The sequence below is a fragment of the Lethenteron reissneri genome, chromosome 1 (genome assembly GCF_015708825.2).
Source record: "Lethenteron reissneri isolate LAM-NWPU_2019-01 chromosome 1, ASM1570882v1, whole genome shotgun sequence".
In the NCBI taxonomy this organism is placed as follows: domain Eukaryota; kingdom Metazoa; phylum Chordata; class Hyperoartia; order Petromyzontiformes; family Petromyzontidae; genus Lethenteron; species Lethenteron reissneri.
This window is the reverse complement of record NC_083779.1, coordinates 1,337,669-1,355,717: the sequence shown is the minus strand read 5'-3', so window position 1 is coordinate 1,355,717 and position 18,049 is coordinate 1,337,669. Positions and strand designations below refer to the sequence as shown.

Here is an 18,049-nt window from a genome sequence, read left to right as displayed (position 1 = left end):
GTTCGATGCGGGGTCTTCTTCATCCTCATCCTCCTCCTCGTCATCGTCTTGTCGTACGGCTTCTGCTGTGGAATGCCGCAGAGCGACAAACTTGGCAATGTTCACGGTCAAGGGGGTCAAGGTGGGTCAAGGGGGTCAAGGTGGTCAAGGTGGGTCAAGGGGGTCAAGGTGTTCTTCTTGGTTCTTTCGGTAAAGTCACGTAGAAGGGAAGTAATAAAACAATAAAAATAAAACACAATAAAAAGGGGTCAAGGTGGTCAAGGTGGGTCAAGGGGAGTCAAGGGAGTCAAGGTGGTCAAGGGGGTCAAGGTGGGTCAAGCCGGCGGGCAACCCGCGTCACGAGCAGCAGCGGGGCGGCACATCGCCGTGACGACTTCTCTCTTCGCGCTTGCGGATCGAGAGGGGGCATTGCGTCGCGAGGGGTCTCTCCGTTCCGCATGGAGAGATTTTGAACGTTCCACTCGTGCGTCGTCATCATCAGCTCGTCCGCACTTGCTGCTGCTGCCGCCACGGTGTGAGCAGTGGGTGATGCGGGTTGAGGGGTTGGACCATGAGGCCGCTTCGTGGGAGCTCAAACCCCCGGGGATCTTCTGCGTTGGGTTCCTCGTAGCGAGCTGGCGCTAGGAGATGTTAACTACCTCGCCTGGTGTACAGGAGGTCGTGGGTTCGATCCCGACCCTGAGAATGCCAGCTGCTGCTGCATATTTGGAGTTTGTGTGTGTCTCTCTCTCTCTCCCGGTGGTCACGTGGATTTTTTTTCCGTGGAAAAAAAAAGAAGAGAGATATGTAGCTCATCGGATTCCTCCAGTCCAAAGATTCTGATAAAGATTCTGATTCTGAATGTGCAGCCCCGAAATTGCTTATGTACGTTGTGTGTATGTTGTGTTTTGTATGTGTCTATGTTGGACTTGTATGTAGCCAAACCGTGCTAATCGGGGGGGGGGACACACACACACACAAACTACGTCGCTCTTGTTCAGAAGCGACCTGGCCATCAAAAATGATCGCTCAATAAAGCGGCTTGACATCGGTGGGAAATTTATAGCAGCCAAATTACTCTAAACGCACCACGGGGAAAGGGAGAACGCGCAAACTCCAAATATACAGCAGCAGCAGCAGGCGTCGGGGTTGAGTTCGAGCCCACGACCTCCTCCATACCAGGCGACGTAATCGACATCTGGCGAGATGTCTCTTAACGTGACCAAAGCCCCCACCGAGTCGGCCAAGCGTTGCGTGCAGAGGAGTTTATAAATCGGCGCACGAAGGCGCCTCGCTTTCTAGCGGCAACGGCGTCATTGGAATCCCAGCACGCTGGCGCGCGTCAGGACGACGCCACCTTTTTAAATCCTTTATATTAAGTTCACTTGCTTGGTTGCTTGCGCGCTTACGACCGTGCAAATCTTTCGGTCGTTTTTAACCCACTTCCCGTGATCCAATCGAGCTGACATTTTGCACAGACTCGTTGTGCGTGACAATTTATTTTCGTGAAAATGTTTTTCCAAAATTTTCCACTTTTTAGGAATTTTTTTTTCATATTTAATATAAAATACTAATGTGATAAAAATGAAACTCTTACTCAAGAAAAACAGAAATGAATAATAAAATAAAACCGATGCCTCGCATATAAAGGATTTAGTGAAAAACTTTGTTTTTATGGGTAAATTTTTTACTCTGCGCTCATTTCGTTACGAAGCCACACGTGGAACGTCAGCGGCGACGTCGCCCTGCTCGACATTTGACGCACATGCTGCTGGGATTCTAAGATAAGATTTTGCCACCGAAGAAAAAAAAAACCGTGGTAGTTCCCACAGAAGCCCCCCCCCCCCCCACCCAGCTTGCGGGGACGAAACGTCGGACATTCGTGACGACGTACGGACCCGAGGGCTGTACAACTCCGTACGCGAAAACGCGTGCAGCAGCAGAACGCACACAATGGACAGACAAGTGTGTGGCACCAGATAAAAAAAGTTCTTTATTTGTTCTCAACAATTATAATACAATCATCTCACCAGCGCAGCAGCCAACGTCGCACTGCGGCAGTGAGAACGGAGTGGAATTCACCTCCACGTGGCCACCACGAGCCAGCGGCGGGAAAACCCCAAGGGAATTTTTTTTGGCAAGGGGTCGTCCCGCGTGGCTGTCCATCCGCCGTTGACACTCGCTTTAAGTCGACCCCGAAGGGACGATTAGGCAGCTGACCAGCGCCGCGTGAGAGCCGGGCGACCTCTGGCCAGTGGACACTCCAAAAGTCAAAACATGCAAGCAAATAACGTGCACGCGTTTGAAAACACAAAAGTATTCCGTTCACTTTTTAAAGCCTCGAGCAAATCGGGCGAGCGAAACTTCACGTCTTCCGCCAAGCAAACGATTCTGTTTCGTCACGTTGCACACGGCTTCGCCGTTGTGGCAACATTTGCCAAAGGTATAAACACAAAACTATACACGGGCGTTCTTACATTAATTATATACAAGACATTCAAAAAAACAAGTGACCATTCCGCAATCGTATTTTTGTACGCCACGGTCTTGGATTTGCAAGGTGGATGCATCTTACACGAACGGCAGTGCGTCAAAAATAATTCCCACGCGCCAACAAAGCCAACGGTTTGCATTGGGATAACGGTCCGTCGGCACCCCCCAAATCAAATGCCGGAAATTCTACGCTCCTATGACGAGGACCGGGGGGGGGGGGTTCATAGTCCGAGTATCAACATTGGCAGTCCGGTTTCTGCAGATCGTCGGGTGTTTATTGTGCAGGGTGTAAGGTGTTCGTGGTGCAGGGAGTAAGGTGTTCGTGGTGCAGTGTGTAGGGTTTCGTGGTGCAGCATGGAGCGTGTTCATGGTGCAGTGTGTAGGGTGTTCAAGGGGCAGGGTGCTGATCGACGTTGTGCTCAAGTGGAATGCATCATGAACAACATCTGATACAGGGAACAAACAAATTAACTCGATACAAAATTGACAAACTATGTATTTTATAATCCCTTTCATAGATTTTTAATCGTGAATAATTGTTTGAAAGTTTGTGTACCTTTAATTATTATGTTGCAATGTTACATGTAAAGCGTTGGGGTTGCTTTATCGCAAAGGGGGCGCCCGCTGCATTAAATAAAGTTTGATTGATAAACGCAAGCTCCGTACACAAGATGTGCTCGTTTTATTAATCCCCAGCCGTTTTATCCGCTTGGGGGCGATGAGCGAGTGGATGTTTACGCAAGTCAGTTGCGCGCCAGTCGGCGTGGCAATGTGTGCGCGAGCACTCCAGCGAGCGCTAATACGCGTGTGTGTGAGAGAGCATGCGTTGGTGCGCGAGGGTTTGAGCGAGTGCATGCGAGTGTAGGGCATGCGAGAGTGAGAAGGTGAGTGAAGGGACAGGCGAGTGCTGCGGGCGAGTGCTGTGGGTTAACCCCTCTCCCGTGGCCCAGATGACTGCAAGTTGCAGGGTGGGGTGTCCCCGCTTCACCGCTGAATCTTGGAAACGCGCAAGCGATTCAGCGCTAATTTTACTTAGAGGCATAGCGTCGGGTTTTATTTTTCAAGACGTTACTCACCGCAGAGAACTGTAGCGACACGACCGCCGCACTCTACGATAGCTGGCAGCAACACTGTGCCTCACGCCCTCCCCGCATGGCCTTGTGGGAGCATCTGTACCGATAAAGTTATTCTATTTTGGTTTTTCTTCTGGGTTAGGTTAAGAGTGTGCGAGGAGAATCAACGTCACGCGTTTGGAGTAATTGGCTGCTATAAATGTCCCACGTGAGAAGCCGCTTCGCGTTGAGGTATCATTTGTGGCCAGGTCGTTTCTGAAAAAGAGCCACATAGCTCAGTAGGCCTGACCTGCTAAAAAAGTTTTGTTTAGTTTCTACTGTAGTTTAGTTGATAGAATGAGCGAGTGGGTGAGCGAGTTGGTGAGCGAGTGGGCGAGCGAGTGGGCGAGCGAGTGGGCGAGCTCGCGGTGATGGGAACACGACAGTTTGTGGACAGAGAGAACGGAGATGGGGTACGGGTCGTGGGGGGGGTCACAACCTTTGACCCGTTCCTCTGTAATGTGGCGCAGGGGACGGCGTTGACCCGGCAGCCTCCTCCTCCAGGTGGTAACGGCACACGGGGCACGTGGCAGACTGCCGAGGGAGGGGAGGAGGAGCGTAGCAAAAATGAACCACACTCACCCGGGGACGCAACTCGTCACGGGCAACTCCCAAGTATCGAGGCCGCTCTATGCTGATGCAAGCCAAGGGCAGCGCTCACAAGGGCAGCGCTCAACTTCAACACAATTCCGGCGATGGGAATTCCACATTTCTATGACGGCTGGGGGGGGGGGGGGGGCAATTTTTCCATTGCCCAAACATCAACTCTTGGTTTCCAAAACAGCAGTGCTTATTTTATCTACCAGTGAGAGATGATGGGCCGCGATTAAGGAGTTTCAAGCTTGCAACATTTTGAAGTGAAAATCCCCATGGGGTTATTTGCAAGTGTACGCGCATGGGGTTTAAGTCCCGAGCGGCCTCTCAAGTGGTTCAAAACAAAGATCTCAGTAGTGGCCATCACACAAAGACGGTGGCCACCGCATCGCGCGGCGCTTTCAGATGCGCTTCTGCGGCCGTCTGGAACGCTCTTCCTTTCGATATTTGGAAGCTGCTGGGAGCTGTGTATTTTTTAATCTTCTAGACTGAAGACTCATTTCTTTAACAACTGCTCTGTGTTTTAGTTTGGTGTCCTTCTCCCGCACCTCCGACACACAAACATACATGTACACACGCTCCCTGTTACGATTGTTGCAATGGAATCACTCAAGTATCTATAAATATAAAAAACTAAAAGAGTTTGTGCAAGGCTACCTTCTTGAGCCACTGCTCGATGCAGGACGTGTGGAAGAGATGGCAGCAGGGCAAGGTAGTGGCTTGATCTGTGCGCACAAACTCGCTGCAGCAAATGGTGCAGATCTGCTCCAATACTGGTTTTTTGGGTAGGAGACAAAATAGCAGCAGCAACAAGTCAATCCACGGGCAGACTTCGTCGAAGCGTTGACAAACTTCTCCGACGGGCGTGTTACCAACGCGTCTCACCGTCCACTCGCGCGGCACGGCGGGATCGGTCCCCGCGCAGGAATTCGTCCGTCCAGTGTCAGTGATAATCCGCCCTCTCGTTTCACTTTCTTATCTTGGCGGAATTTAAATAGCGTCTTAACCGGGGCACTTTACAGAGAATTAAGAAGGGTACGTAGAAATGTAATTGGTGGAGGTGAGGTGAACAAAACAGATGAGAGGAAGCAATGGGGGGAACATCTGTGATGATGCGTGAATTCGGTAAAAGCGAAAATTGATGACAGTGAATGATGATGAATGGATTGGTTGTCGCATCGTACGTAGCCAACCGTGCTAATCGGTGAAACAGTGTTAGTCTATGGGCAGTGTTGAGTCTATGGGCAGTGTTGAGTCTATGTGCAGTGTTGAGTCTATGGGCAGTGTTGAGTCTATGGGCAGTGTTGAGTCTATGGGTAGTGTTGAGTCTATGGGCAGTGTTGAGTCTATGGGCAGTGTTGAGTCTATGGGCAGTGTTGAGTCTATGGGGCAGTGTTGAGTCTGTGGGCAGTGTTGAGTCTGTGGGCAGTGTTGAGTCTGTGGGCAGTGTTGAGTCTATGGTGCAGTGTTGAGTCTATGGGCAGTGTTGAGTCTATGGGCAGTGTTGAGTCTATGGGCAGTGTTGAGTCTATGGGCAGTGTTGAGTCTATGGGCAGTGTTGAGTCTATGGGTAGTGTTCAGTCTATGGGCAGTGTTGAGTCTATGGGCAGTGTTGAGTCTATGGGCAGTGTTGAGTCTATGGGCAGTGTTGAGTCTATGGGGCAGTGTTGAGTCTGTGGGCAGTGTTGAGTCTATGGTGCAGTGTTGAGTCTATGGGCAGTGTTGAGTCTATGGGCAGTGTTGAGTCTATGGGCAGTGTTGAGTCTATGGGTAGTGTTGAGTCTATGGGCAGTGTTGAGTCTATGGGCAGTGTTGAGTCTATGGGGCAGTGTTGAGTCTATGGTGCAGTGTTGAGTCTATGGGCAGTGTTGAGTCTATGGTGCAGTGTTGAGTCTATGGGCAGTGTTGAGTCTATGGTGCAGTGTTGAGTCTATGGTGCAGTGTTGAGTCTATGATGCAGTGTTGAGTCTATGTGCAGTGTTGAGTCTATGGGTAGTGTTGAGTTTATGTGCAGTGTTGAGTCTATGGGTAGTGTTGAGTCTATGTGCAGTGTTGAGTCTATGGGTAGTGTTGAGTCTATGGGCAGTGTTGAGTCTATGGTGCAGTGTTGAGTCTATGGGCAGTGTGGAGTCTATGGGCAGTGTTGAGTCTATGGTGCAGTGTTGAGTCTGTGGGAAGTGTTGAGTCTGTGGGCAGCGTTGAGTCTGTGGGCAGCGTTGAGTCTGTGGGCAGCGTTGAGTCTGTGGGCAGCGTTGAGTCTATGGTGCAGTGTTGAGTCTATGTGCAGTGTTGAGTCTATGGGTAGTGTTGAGTCTATGGTGCAGTGTTGAGTCTATGTGCAGTGTTGAGTCTATGGGCAGTGTTAGTCTTATGTGCAGTATGTATGTTGAACTTATTTCGCACCGCAAGTAGCCAACCGTGCTAATCAGAGGTGCAGGGGTGAGTGTGTGGGTGAGTGTGTGGGTGAGTGTGTGGGTGTGTATGTACATATGAAGGAGGCTCGTGAAAGACGCTCCTGGGCAGTCGCTCGTCAAGAACAACCGAAGGCGGAGGAGCGACGCTCACAACAACGAGCGACGTGCCGGGCGGATGAAATGCAGCAAGTTGGCACAGTAGGAGGTACAGCTGGTGCATCTACCGGTCATCTGGGTCAGCCAACCCATGGCACCTGGGTCTGCTCCGTGACCTCCTGTCAGCAAGCCTTCGACACTTTACGTGGCCTAAAAGTGCACCTGGCCTGGCACAGGCGCCGTGGTGACGTCACTGTCACTCGTGGCAAATGGCGGGTATTGGTGTGTATGTTAAACTACTTTCGCACCGTATGGAGCCAACCGTGCAAATCGGAGGTGCGGGGAAGGTCAACAACGTGGAGAGTGGTTGGTGGCAGATACCATCGTCATTGATGAAGAAGACAGGCAGACTCGACGTGAGCTCGCTGGAGGCCGGGGTAGGCTGGAATTGAATCCCAGTGACGTCGCCGATGAGGGTATTCAGGTTAGCAACGATACTCTGCGTGGACAACGATAAGAAAAACAAAGAACCCTCAGAATAGTCTTAACAGACTGTCGGGGAAAGTGCTGTTATAGCGAGCACTTACGAAGGCCAGCACGGCACACGAACGGGGTGTGGGTCGCCAGCACCACGCCCGGCCCTCTGTCTCCCCTGTGGTGATGTTTGCACACTGTGTCAGGGTCGACCAAGGGGGAACACCAGGACCGGTTGAAATAATCGTCACTGGTGAGGGCCGTGAGGCAGGAATCGAACTCGGGTCGCCAGATGGTTATCGGAATTTTTGAGGCTCCCACAAGGCCATGGGGGAGGGCGCGTGGCACAGTTTGGCGCCAGCTATCGTAGGATGCGGTCGTACTGCTACGGTTCTCCGCGGTGATGTACAATGTCTTTAAAAAACACAACGGTGCTATGCCTCTATAAATACAATGAAGGCTGAACCAGTTGCGCGTTCCGAGATTCAGCGGTGAACGGGACCCCCCGCCATCCGCAAGTTGCAAGACGTCTCGGACCGGGAGAGGCTTAAGGGTGTTAATGGCCAATCAGTGAGCGCTTACACATGGCAGAAGACTGGAGCTCCCGGGAGAAAACCCAACCCACGCGTGTGTGCTTACCTCAATGGCAGACAGCCGATCTTCCAAAGGCAAGAGAGGAAAACGTCCCGGGTTGAAGACCTCGGCTTCCAGACTGAAATGAGCACAAAGACAAAGACCCCCCCCCCCCCCCCCATATAGCTTGAGTCGACTGCTGGGGCAAGTGCTATTATAGCGAGGAGCACAGCACGTATGATGGCTGGAACTGTGGCACACAGGGGGGTGGGTGGCCAGCACCACACCCCGCCGCCTTGGTCCCCAAGTAGCGATGTTTACTGCATGCCGCACCAGGTACTCATTTGAGGCCGAGTCGACCTAGGGGAGGCTCAGGACCTATTTAGATAGCGAGCGGGAATCGAATTCGGGTCGCCGGGTTCGTAGCGCAGTGTGCTAACCAATGCACCACCGCTCCTCACATGCACACGAACGCATTGTTTACTACTGTATACTTTACTATAAGACTGCTTCTCTACAATCAACTAAGAATGCTCTACAACTGTAAGAGATCACATTACGTCTTATATTACGTAGGCTTAGTTCCCTTCTTGAAAAGTTTCATGTACTTGGAAAATTTGGTGACACAGGGACGAGATGTTAACTACCTCGCCTGGAATACAGGAGGTCGTGGGTTCAATCGCGACCCTGATGCCTGCTGCTGTATATTAGGAGTTTGCGTGTCTCTCTCTTTCTCTCCCCGTGGTCGTGTGGATTTCTCTCTGGCTCCTCCCGTTTCATTTCCCCCCTCCACATTTGGAATCGACGTCACGCGTTTCGACCATTCGGCTGTCCATTTCCCGCGTGACCACGATGATGAGCCACTTCGCCGAGCTGTCATTTGCGATGGGCAGGTCGCTGCTGAAAAGGGCTACATATCTCAGTGGGACTTACCTGGTAACACAAAATAGTTTAGCCGAATAGTTTATTCTAACATCCATTTTACCATTAAATGAGAGGAAATGTACGCGGCAGACACTAGAAATTATACAATCGATTCTTGAATAGAAATATTAGGGAAATCTCACAAACTGTTAACAGTTCAACAGTTTAGTTTTGGTGAACAATGAGTTTCACTCTCCGATAACCGTCATATATTAAACGGATCATTTGCTACACGTTAAAAAATATACAAATCTCTCACCTGAAGTCGGACACAAACTCGTTGGTGGCCATTGCCGTGTCTGCGGAATTGAAGAAAAGGCCTCCCCCTCCGAGGCATCATCGTCATCATCGTCACCGTGACCGTCATCAGCATCATCATCATCATCGCGGTCGGCGCCACCACCATCGCCTTCGTCGTCACCGTCGTCGCCGCTCAAGCGCAGCTCCTCTTCACGCAGCACCCACGGTGGCGGCCGCTGCAGGAGATTCCTGAGCGGGAGAGAGACGGTGGAGGGGGGGGGGGGGGGGCCGGGTGTTAATTCGGCGTCGTTGGCGACAAGACGGCCTGCACAGATTGAGTGACGTTGCCTAGTCTCTGGATTTAATATGGTCATTCGGCCTGTTAAAATGATGGGACCGTGGAATTGCCAGTCCACCAGATCATCCCCACGCACGGCATGGGTTTTCTCCGGGCAATCCGAATTTGTCCCACGTGATGCCAACGATTTAACTGGCCAAGCACCCCAACGCGAGATCCTCCCAACAAACGGTGAGGCTTTTTTACTCTTAGAGTTTTTCGGTAAAGTCACGTAGGTAAAAATAAACAATAAAAATAAATAAAATAAATAATATAAATAATGTAAATAATAATAAATACACTGCACTTAATACAGTAAATTCAGCTGTGACGGTCCCACCTGATGACGGAGACTTGTGTTGCCTCCGAAACGTCGTGATTTAATATTTTATTTCTATTTGTGATTTCCAATATATTTATTATTTATGTTTATTATTTATTTTATACTTTTTATTTTCATTATGTATTTTTATTATTTATTTTTACCTACATGACTTTACCGAAAACACCTAAGAGTACGAATCCTTGCAGTCACGAAAGCTTCAAATCTAGGCGAGGCTTTTCCTCGGCAAGATGCTGGCACCTCCGATTAGTACGGTTGGCTACGTACGTTTGGCGAAAGACGTTCAACGCACGTGCGCGCGTGCGTACGTGCAGACGGGGCGGGCGCAAAAGCATCGGAAAAAAAATCTCCTACCTCAAGCCTTCTTCGGCGAGGGCGCCGACATCGACGAAGGAGGCGTCGTTCACGGACGTGGTTTCTCCCTCCGACTCGTCGCCGTCGTAGTCGTCGCCATTGAAGAGCTCCTCCAAGGAGCCGTCAACGCTCGACATTTGCAGGAAGGGTTGCCTTGCGGAGGAAGAACAACACAGACGCGTGAGAGACGCGCGAGTAATGCGCACGCGTGCGGTTTACAAGGGTAAAAGAGGCGGCCACCGACGCTGGCGCGGGCCGTGTCTCTGGACAAAACTTGACGCCAGAAACAACGCAAAGGAAGCCTCGTGATGTAGATGCTCACCCCGAGCTCTCATTACTCTGATAGTGCGTTGTCTTTGAACTGTGCGCCTTTTGGCGTCATCTGGTCGAGGACCATTTGAGACTAGGCTCTAAGAAAAGCTGCCTCTGGTGTGGACCAATCAGTTTCAAGGACAATGCATAAATTATCAGAGTATTGTTTTTTGTTTGCATTTGACTGCAAGTATTGTGGTTAATGTAAGCATGATTCCTTGCAAAAGGTGTCAGTTTTGTTGCCAGAAAAAAGAGGAAAAACCCTGTTAGTATATTTTGGTACTGGCAAAGGAGGCCTCGTGATGATGAAGTATATTGTACGCGGCAATCTCGTGAATATTCATGGTGTTGTGTGCACGCATACATTAATATATGTTCAACTTGCTTGAGAACCTGGATTAACTACAGGTAAGTAACAGTAGGGTGAGTGTGCGAGCGAGTGCAGGGTGAGTGTGCGAGCGAGTGCAGGGTGAGTGTGTGAGCGAGTGCAGGGTGAGTGTGTTTGAGTGTAGGGTCAGTGTTTGTGAGTGTAGTGTAAGAGTGTGTGTAAGGCGAGTGTGTTTGTGAGTGAAGGGTCAGTGTGAGTGAAGGGTGAGTGCGTGAGTGTAGGGTGAGTATGTGTGTAGGGTGTGTGTGTAGGGTGAGTATGTGCGTAGGGTGTGTGTGTAGGGTGTGTGTGTAGGGTGTGTGTGTGTAGGGTGAGTGTAGGGTGAGTGTATAGGGTGTGTGTGTGTGTAGGGTGAGTGCGTGTGTAGGGTGAGTGCGTGTAGTGTGAGTGTAGTGTGAGTGTAGGGTGAGTGTAGTGTGAGTGTAGTGTGAGTGTAGTGTGAGTGAGTAGGGTAAGTGCGTGAGTGTAAGGCGAGTGTAGCGTGAGCGAGTGTAGGCTAACTGTGTGCGAGTGTCGGGCGAGTGTGTGTAAGGGGAGTGTGTGAGTGCAGGGTGTAAACGAAAACTCGGCCTCAGGGTTTCCAAACACAGGGACTCTGCGGTGCGGGCTTAGTGTCAGTAATAAAAAAAGAGCTTCATAGCTCATCGGATTCCTCCAGTATGAATAAATATTGCGACCGCGTGAACGTACAAAGCACGGTGGTAACTGTTGATCGCGAGCAAGAGAGCCAAGTTGTTATCGTAGTCGTCATCATCATCATCAAAGTCATCCAAGTCATCCATGATGATGTGGCCCCGTTCGATGATATCATCGGCGTCATCGTAGTCGTAGTCCATGTAGGAGATGCTGTTGCTGCTGCTGCTGCTGCTACTGCTCCCGCTGATGAAGGGGACCCGCTGATCCGAGAGGGAGAACGTCTCCCAGCTCGAGTTGTCCGAGTCGCGCCCGTCGCCATCCTCCACTCCACTGTGCGACGCAGCGACACACGCACACAAAGATCCCCCGTATAGCTTGCAACAGACTGTTGGGGCAAGTGCTGTTAGCAGTCGCACCTACAAAGGCTGGTATGGCACACGAGGAGGTGGGTTGCCAGCGCCACGCCCGACCGCCTTTGTCTCCCCAGTGGCAATGTTTTTAACACCGCACCAGGTACTCAATTGAGGCCAAGTCGACCTAGGGGAGGCCCAATTGTCACTGGTGTTGGCTGCGAGTGGGAATCGAACCTGGATTGCTGGGTTCATAGCGCAGCGCGCGAGCCGCTACACTACCGCTCCCAACAGCAGCACAAAGACAAACACTGTTAATCTATATTCTTGGTTCTTTCGGTAAAGTCACGTAGAAGGGAAATAATAAAATAATAAAAATAAAACATAATAAAATTAAATTATCATGACGTTTCGGCCACAACGCAAGCAGCCGTCCTCAGGTGAAGAAACAGAACACTGTTAATCTACTCGACACTGTGCAATGTGCGTGTTTGTGGTGTGCGAGTGGCGTGTGTGCGCGTGACGTTGATGTGTGCCGTGTGCGTGTGCCGTGTGCGTGTGCCGTGTGCGTGTGCCGTGTGCGTGTGCCGTTGATGTGTGCCGTTGATGTGTGACGTGTGCGTGTGCCGTGTGCCGTGTGCCGTGTGCGTGTGCCGTTGATGTGTGACGTGTGCGTGTGACGTGTGCGTGTGACGTATGCGTGTGCCGTGTGCGTGTGCCGTGTGCCGTGTGCCGTGTGCCGTGTGCCGTGTGCCGTGTGCCGTGTGCGTGTGACGTTGACGTGTGCGTGTGACGTTGACGTGTGCGTGTGCCGTGTGCGTGTGCGTGTGCCGTGTGCGTGTGCCGTGTGCGTGTGCCGTGTGCGTGTGGCGTGTGGCGTGTGCCGTGTGCGTGTGACGTGTGACGTGTGACGTGTGACGTGTGCCGTGTGCGTGTGACGTGTGCGTGTGACGTGTGCGTGTGACGTGTGCCGTGTGACGTGTGACGTTGATGTGTGCGTGTGCCGTGTGACGTTGACGTGTGCGTGTGCCGTGTGCGTGTGCCGTGTGCGTGTGCGTGTGGCGTGTGCGTGTGGCGTGTGCGTGTGGCGTGTGCCGTGTGCGTGTGGCGTGTGCCGTGTGCGTGTGACGTGTGACGTGTGACGTGTGCCGTGTGCCGTGTGACGTGTGCGTGTGCGTGTGCGTGTGACGTGTGCGTGTGACGTGTGCCGTGTGACGTGTGACGTGTGCGTGTGACGTTGATGTGTGCGTGTGACGTGTGACGTGTGACGTGTGACGTGTGCGTGTGCGTGTGCCGTGTGACGTGTGCGTGTGACGTTGACGTGTGCGTGTGACGTTGACGTGTGCCGTGTGCATGTGCCGTGTGCCGTGTGACGTTGATGTGTGCGTGTGACATGTGCGTGACGTGTGCCGTGTGCGTGTGCCGTGTGCCGTGTGCGTGTGCCGTGTGCCGTTGACGTGTGCGTGTGACGTTGACGTGTGCGTGTGCCGTGTGACGTGTGCCGTGTGCCGTGTGCCGTGTGCATGTGCCGTGTGCCGTGTGACGTTGATGTGTGCGTGTGACATGTGCGTGACGTGTGCCGTGTGCCGTGTGCGTGTGCCGTGTGCGTGTGCCGTGTGCGTGTGCCGTGTGCGTGTGCCGTGTGCGTGTGCCGTGTGCGTGTGCCGTTGATGTGTGACGTGTGCGTGTGCCGTGTGCCGTGTGCGTGTGCCGTTGATGTGTGACGTGTGCGTGTGACGTGCGCGTGTGACGTGTGCGTGTGCCGTGTGCCGTGTGCCGTGTGCGTGTGCGTGTGACGTTGACGTGTGCGTGTGCCGTGTGCCATGTGCGTGTGCCGTGTGCGTGTGGCGTGTGCGTGTGGCGTGTGCCGTGTGCGTGTGACGTGTGACGTGTGACGTGTGACGTGTGCCGTGTGCGTGTGACGTGTGCGTGTGACGTGTGCGTGTGACGTGTGCGTGTGACGTGTGACGTGTGACGTTGATGTGTGCGTGTGCCGTGTGACGATGACGTGTGCGTGTGCCGTGTGCGTGTGCGTGTGGCGTGTGCGTGTGGCGTGTGCCGTGTGCGTGTGGCGTGTGCCGTGTGCCATGTGCGTGTGACGTGTGACGTGTGCCGTGTGCCGTGTGCCGTGTGACGTGTGACGTGTGACGTGTGACGTGTGCGTGTGCGTGTGACGTGTGCGTGTGACGTGTGCCGTGTGCGTGTGACGTTGATGTGTGCGTGTGACGTGTGACGTGTGCGTGTGCCGTGTGCGTGTGCCGTGTGCCGTGTGACGTTGACGTGTGCCGTGTGACGTGTGCCGTGTGCCGTGTGCCGTGTGCCGTGTGCATGTGCCGTGTGCCGTGTGACGTTGATGTGTGCGTGTGACATGTGCGTGACGTGTGCCGTGTGCGTGTGCCGTGTGCCGTGTGCGTGTGCCGTGTGCCGTTGATGTGTGCGTGTGACGTTGATGTGTGCGTGTGACGTTGATGTGTGCGTGTGCCGTTGATGTGTGCGTGTGACGTTGATGTGTGCGTGTGACGTTGATGTGTGCGTGTGACGTTGATGTGTGCGTGTGACGTTGATGTGTGCTCGTGTTCACCTGCTGTCTCTGTCCGACTCGGGCGACATCTGAGCCCACGGAGTGAGCAGGGACAACAAGATGGATGCCGATCCGTCCCTGTCGGCAGCCCCGTTGCTTCTAGCTTCCCCTCCGCTTCTTGCTTCACCATGGCCGCTTCTGGCTTCTCCACGACTGCTTCTCGTTTCTCCAATGCTTCCGATTCCTTCAAAGTTTCTCTTTTTCCTGCAGCTTCTCGCTTTTCCTCGGCTTCTTGCTTCCCCGTTACTGCTCCCCGCTTCCCCGCTGCTTTCATCATCCCCACTGCTTCGTTCTCCCCTGCTGCTTGTCGCTTCCTCGCCGCCTCTTGCTTTTCTGCTGCTGCCTCTTGGTTTTGCATTGCGTCTCTTTTTCCTGCTTATGTTGACTTCTCTGCTCCTGCTTCTCGTTTCCCTACTGCTGCTTCTTGCTGCCCTAGTACTCATCTTCATCTTGCAGCGTTGTCCATCGCCAACAATTCTCTCTCCTTTGCTACTGCCGCTTACGATTCCCCCAACAGTGCTCGCGTTTCCGATTCTGCATCTCGCTTCCCCGTTGCTATTTCTTTCCTCTCTGCTGCTGCTTCTCGATTCTCGGACGTTTCTCTCTTTCTTTGTGCCTCCAATTCGTCCACAGCTGCTTCTCCCAACTCTGCCGTCCCTTGCATCCCTGCTGCTGCTTCTTGCTTCCATACAGCTTCTGGTTTCCCTGAAACCCCCCTTCTCTCTGCCGCGTCTCGCTTCTCGGCCGCTACTTGCTTCACCAGCACCTTGTCTTGTTTGCTGGAAGCTGCGTCCCGCTTCGCCGCCACTTCCCGCTTCTTTCTCCGGACGTTCCTCCGAAGCAGCAGTTGTGGCGGTAGCGGCGGCGGCAGCAGCAACAGCCGCCTCAAACATCGACCTGAAACCAGAAACGTCACAACCGCTGCTGCTGTCTTCGTTTGAAGATCTGCTGCGCTTGCTACATTTCTCTCGGACTTTCGGGATAGCGCCACCAGTAACGGCAGCAGCTGCGCCTGCAGAAGCAGCAGCAGCGGCGGTAGCTCCATCCCTCGCGACTCTGCTGCGAGTGGAGCGTCGAGTAGGCTCCCGCTTGTTAACGGCGAGCTCGCAATCTTCGTCGCTGTCGTATTGACCGCGAGGATGCTCGCCGGCGTAGCAGCGACCCCGCAGATCTGTCGGCAAACACGGTCGTGGTTCCATTATCTGGGCTCGTGGGGGCAAGGGGGTGGCCCCAATAAAACAAAAACAATCAAAAATACGTGTTGACTGAGCAATATAAACATCATACACTGTTTATCTATGCAGAATGGGGGTGAAAACAAAGAATGCGCCTTCTGTTTAAATGATTGTTAGAGTAATTAGTTTATTGCCGACGTGTTCGCAGTCACGTGGGCACCGAGTCACCTTTACCCGAGGGATGCACCTTTTATTTTTACCATCTATTAACCCCCCCCTGCTCCCCACCCTTTTCCAGCTCCCTCTCTACCCCCCATTATGCTAGTTATCTTACCCCTCATCCTCCCCTCCCCACAAAAGCTTTCATGTTCCCGCTCACAAAGGACCTGCATTTTACCCTCCGTTAAACCCTGGCGCCGATTTTGGGATTTTTTTCTTAATTTTATTTTATGTTGCCGAGTGATATACAGGGCCTAGATAGAGCGTGTTGCCGGCTGGTTAGCTCACTTGGTTAAAGCGTGGTGCTAATAACGCACAGGGCACGGGTTAGATTCCTGTACGGGGCCATGTGGTAGTTATTTTAATATTTGTATTTTTGTTTATCAAATTAAAACATTACAATTATTCATCATTAGAACCCTACCTCCTGCAATGGGAAATTGTTCATATGCAAATTTCACATGCACCGATTCGAAAAAAGTCCACGTTTGAAAATTCCCTTCACGTGCACCACCCAAATTCCCCTCCGCCTGCCTTTCCTCTCGCACACTCAGGAACACAGCGCACCTGACTCGTCGCGCCCTCGTCTCACGCGCGACGCAGTGGTGGCGGTGGTGGCGGTGGTGGCGGCGGGAGATGCAGAGATCCCGTCACGGGGCGGTGACGGCGGATGAGGCGACGCTGGTGTTGCCGTCTCGGCGTCGGGGGCTACCCGCTCGGGCCGGAAGCCAACGTACGCGTGCCGGCGTCCGTAGCGGTGGCCGCTCAGCGTGGTGTGTCGTGCCGAAGATGCCGGCTTCACATACTGCTGCCCCATGGCCGCTACCGACGGCTGCTGCTGCCGATACTGCACCTGGGGGTACAGGCCAAGGGCATCAAGTTCGAGAGGTTATCACCGACTTGCGACTGCTGTCTCTCGATGCCAGATCTCGCAGCGACGCATGGACGTAAGTTGAACTTCTTTCGCACCAGACGTAGCCAACAGCTCTAATCGAAGTGCGGGGAAAGGACAACAAACTAAACACAACAATAAGTTCTAAAGAAATGAGTTCGTCAACCTAGATGATGATTTCAAAGTGCCATAGCTCCCAGTGGCTTTCTAATATCGGAAGTTTGAGCGTTCCAGGCGGCCGCAGAAGCGAATCTGAAAACGCCGCGCGATGCGGTGGCGACTCTCTTTGCTCGATGGCTACTGCTGCTGCACCTGGGGCAGAAGTCAAGGCGTCAAGTTCAAGAGGTCATCACCGACTTGCGACCGCGCTCTTTTGCTGCCAGTGCCACAGTCAACGCCGGATTGCCAACGCTGAGAGAGTCCCCGTGTAGTTTTGCGAATCCTCTTGTTGGTTTAGGGCACCACAAAGACTACAGTGGTGTACTCTCCGGCGCGGTCCATAGTTTGGTTTGCGTGGCCACAATCGCATACGACTGTGGCGCGGCGTCTTTAACACTCCATTTACGAAGGAGATGTGCGCCACAGGCCTGGTGATGTTCCGACGCCGTCGCCGATTGCTGTGACCCAGAGGTCGCAACCGGGTACCCGATACCCGTACCCTACCCGATACCCGGCTACCCGTACCCGGCCGGGTACGGGTACCCGTTTGCGACCCTGGTGCGGCCGGGTACGGGTAGGCCGTGAGTCACTGGTGAGTAACCGTTTGTTACTCATTTCGGGTAGGGTACGGGTAGGGAACGAGTGCAATAAATCTAGGAGCAAACCTGGAAAAGCAGTTTGCGAGTAGCAGCAACATCATCATCAACACCAGCTAACATCACACGCCTCGCCAGAGAGAAGCAGTTCCAGCCCATCGCATTCGGGGCGAGTTAATTAAATGTTTGACCAAATTTTATGGGCTAATTTTTAAGTTGATCATTTTGTATGGCCCGCGAATTATGTGATTAATATCGAAATGGCACTTGGCAGATAAAAAAAAATGTTCCTTCGCCCCTGGTCGAGACGTACACACGCATGGTGGACTTCTTTCGCACCGTACACGGCCAAACCCGTGCCCAACGGAGATGCGGTGGACGGACAACGCTAACTAAAAGTCTTGCTTTAAAAGTGCATTTAGCTATTACTACCCGATACCGAGAAGCTTCGTTTTTAACATTACACACACGAAGTAATTATGCGCATTAAGTCAAAGTATCGAGTATTTTAAAACATTTTAATCAGACTTTGATTTTCGGGCCTACCCAGCCCGCGGCGGCTAGTCGAGGCAGAGGCAATTTTTAGTTTTTTTTAAACTTTCTTTTTACACAACGGATATTCGCCCAACCGCGCTCGGCTGTACATCGCCCCGCGGAGCGCTCACCTCGAGGTTGAACTCGCGGCTCGGCGCTCCCAAAGCGCCGCTTTTGACGCGACGCGCTCGCGGCTCCAAGCGACAACTTAACGCCGACAAGGAGCCGTTTGGATTTCCCACTCTATATAAGTGGAGGCGCCGGGTGGGTGGGC

General features: G+C 52.7%; 1 protein-coding gene across 1 annotated transcript; it reads right to left on the bottom strand.

Annotated features, from left to right (window-relative positions):
• Positions 1–3,211: 3,211 nt before the first annotated feature.
• LOC133340262 (filaggrin-like) lies at positions 3,212–18,009 on the bottom strand. Its single transcript, XM_061548383.1, is given in 11 exon segments — positions 3,212–4,118; positions 4,836–4,951; positions 7,070–7,187; positions 7,802–7,874; positions 8,919–8,976; positions 8,979–9,148; positions 9,934–10,086; positions 11,324–11,599; positions 14,201–15,371; positions 16,162–16,447; positions 17,907–18,009. Coding segments are annotated over 10 exon segments (2,487 nt in total). The 5' UTR covers positions 16,412–16,447; positions 17,907–18,009; the 3' UTR covers positions 3,212–4,016.
• Positions 18,010–18,049: the final 40 nt, after the last annotated feature.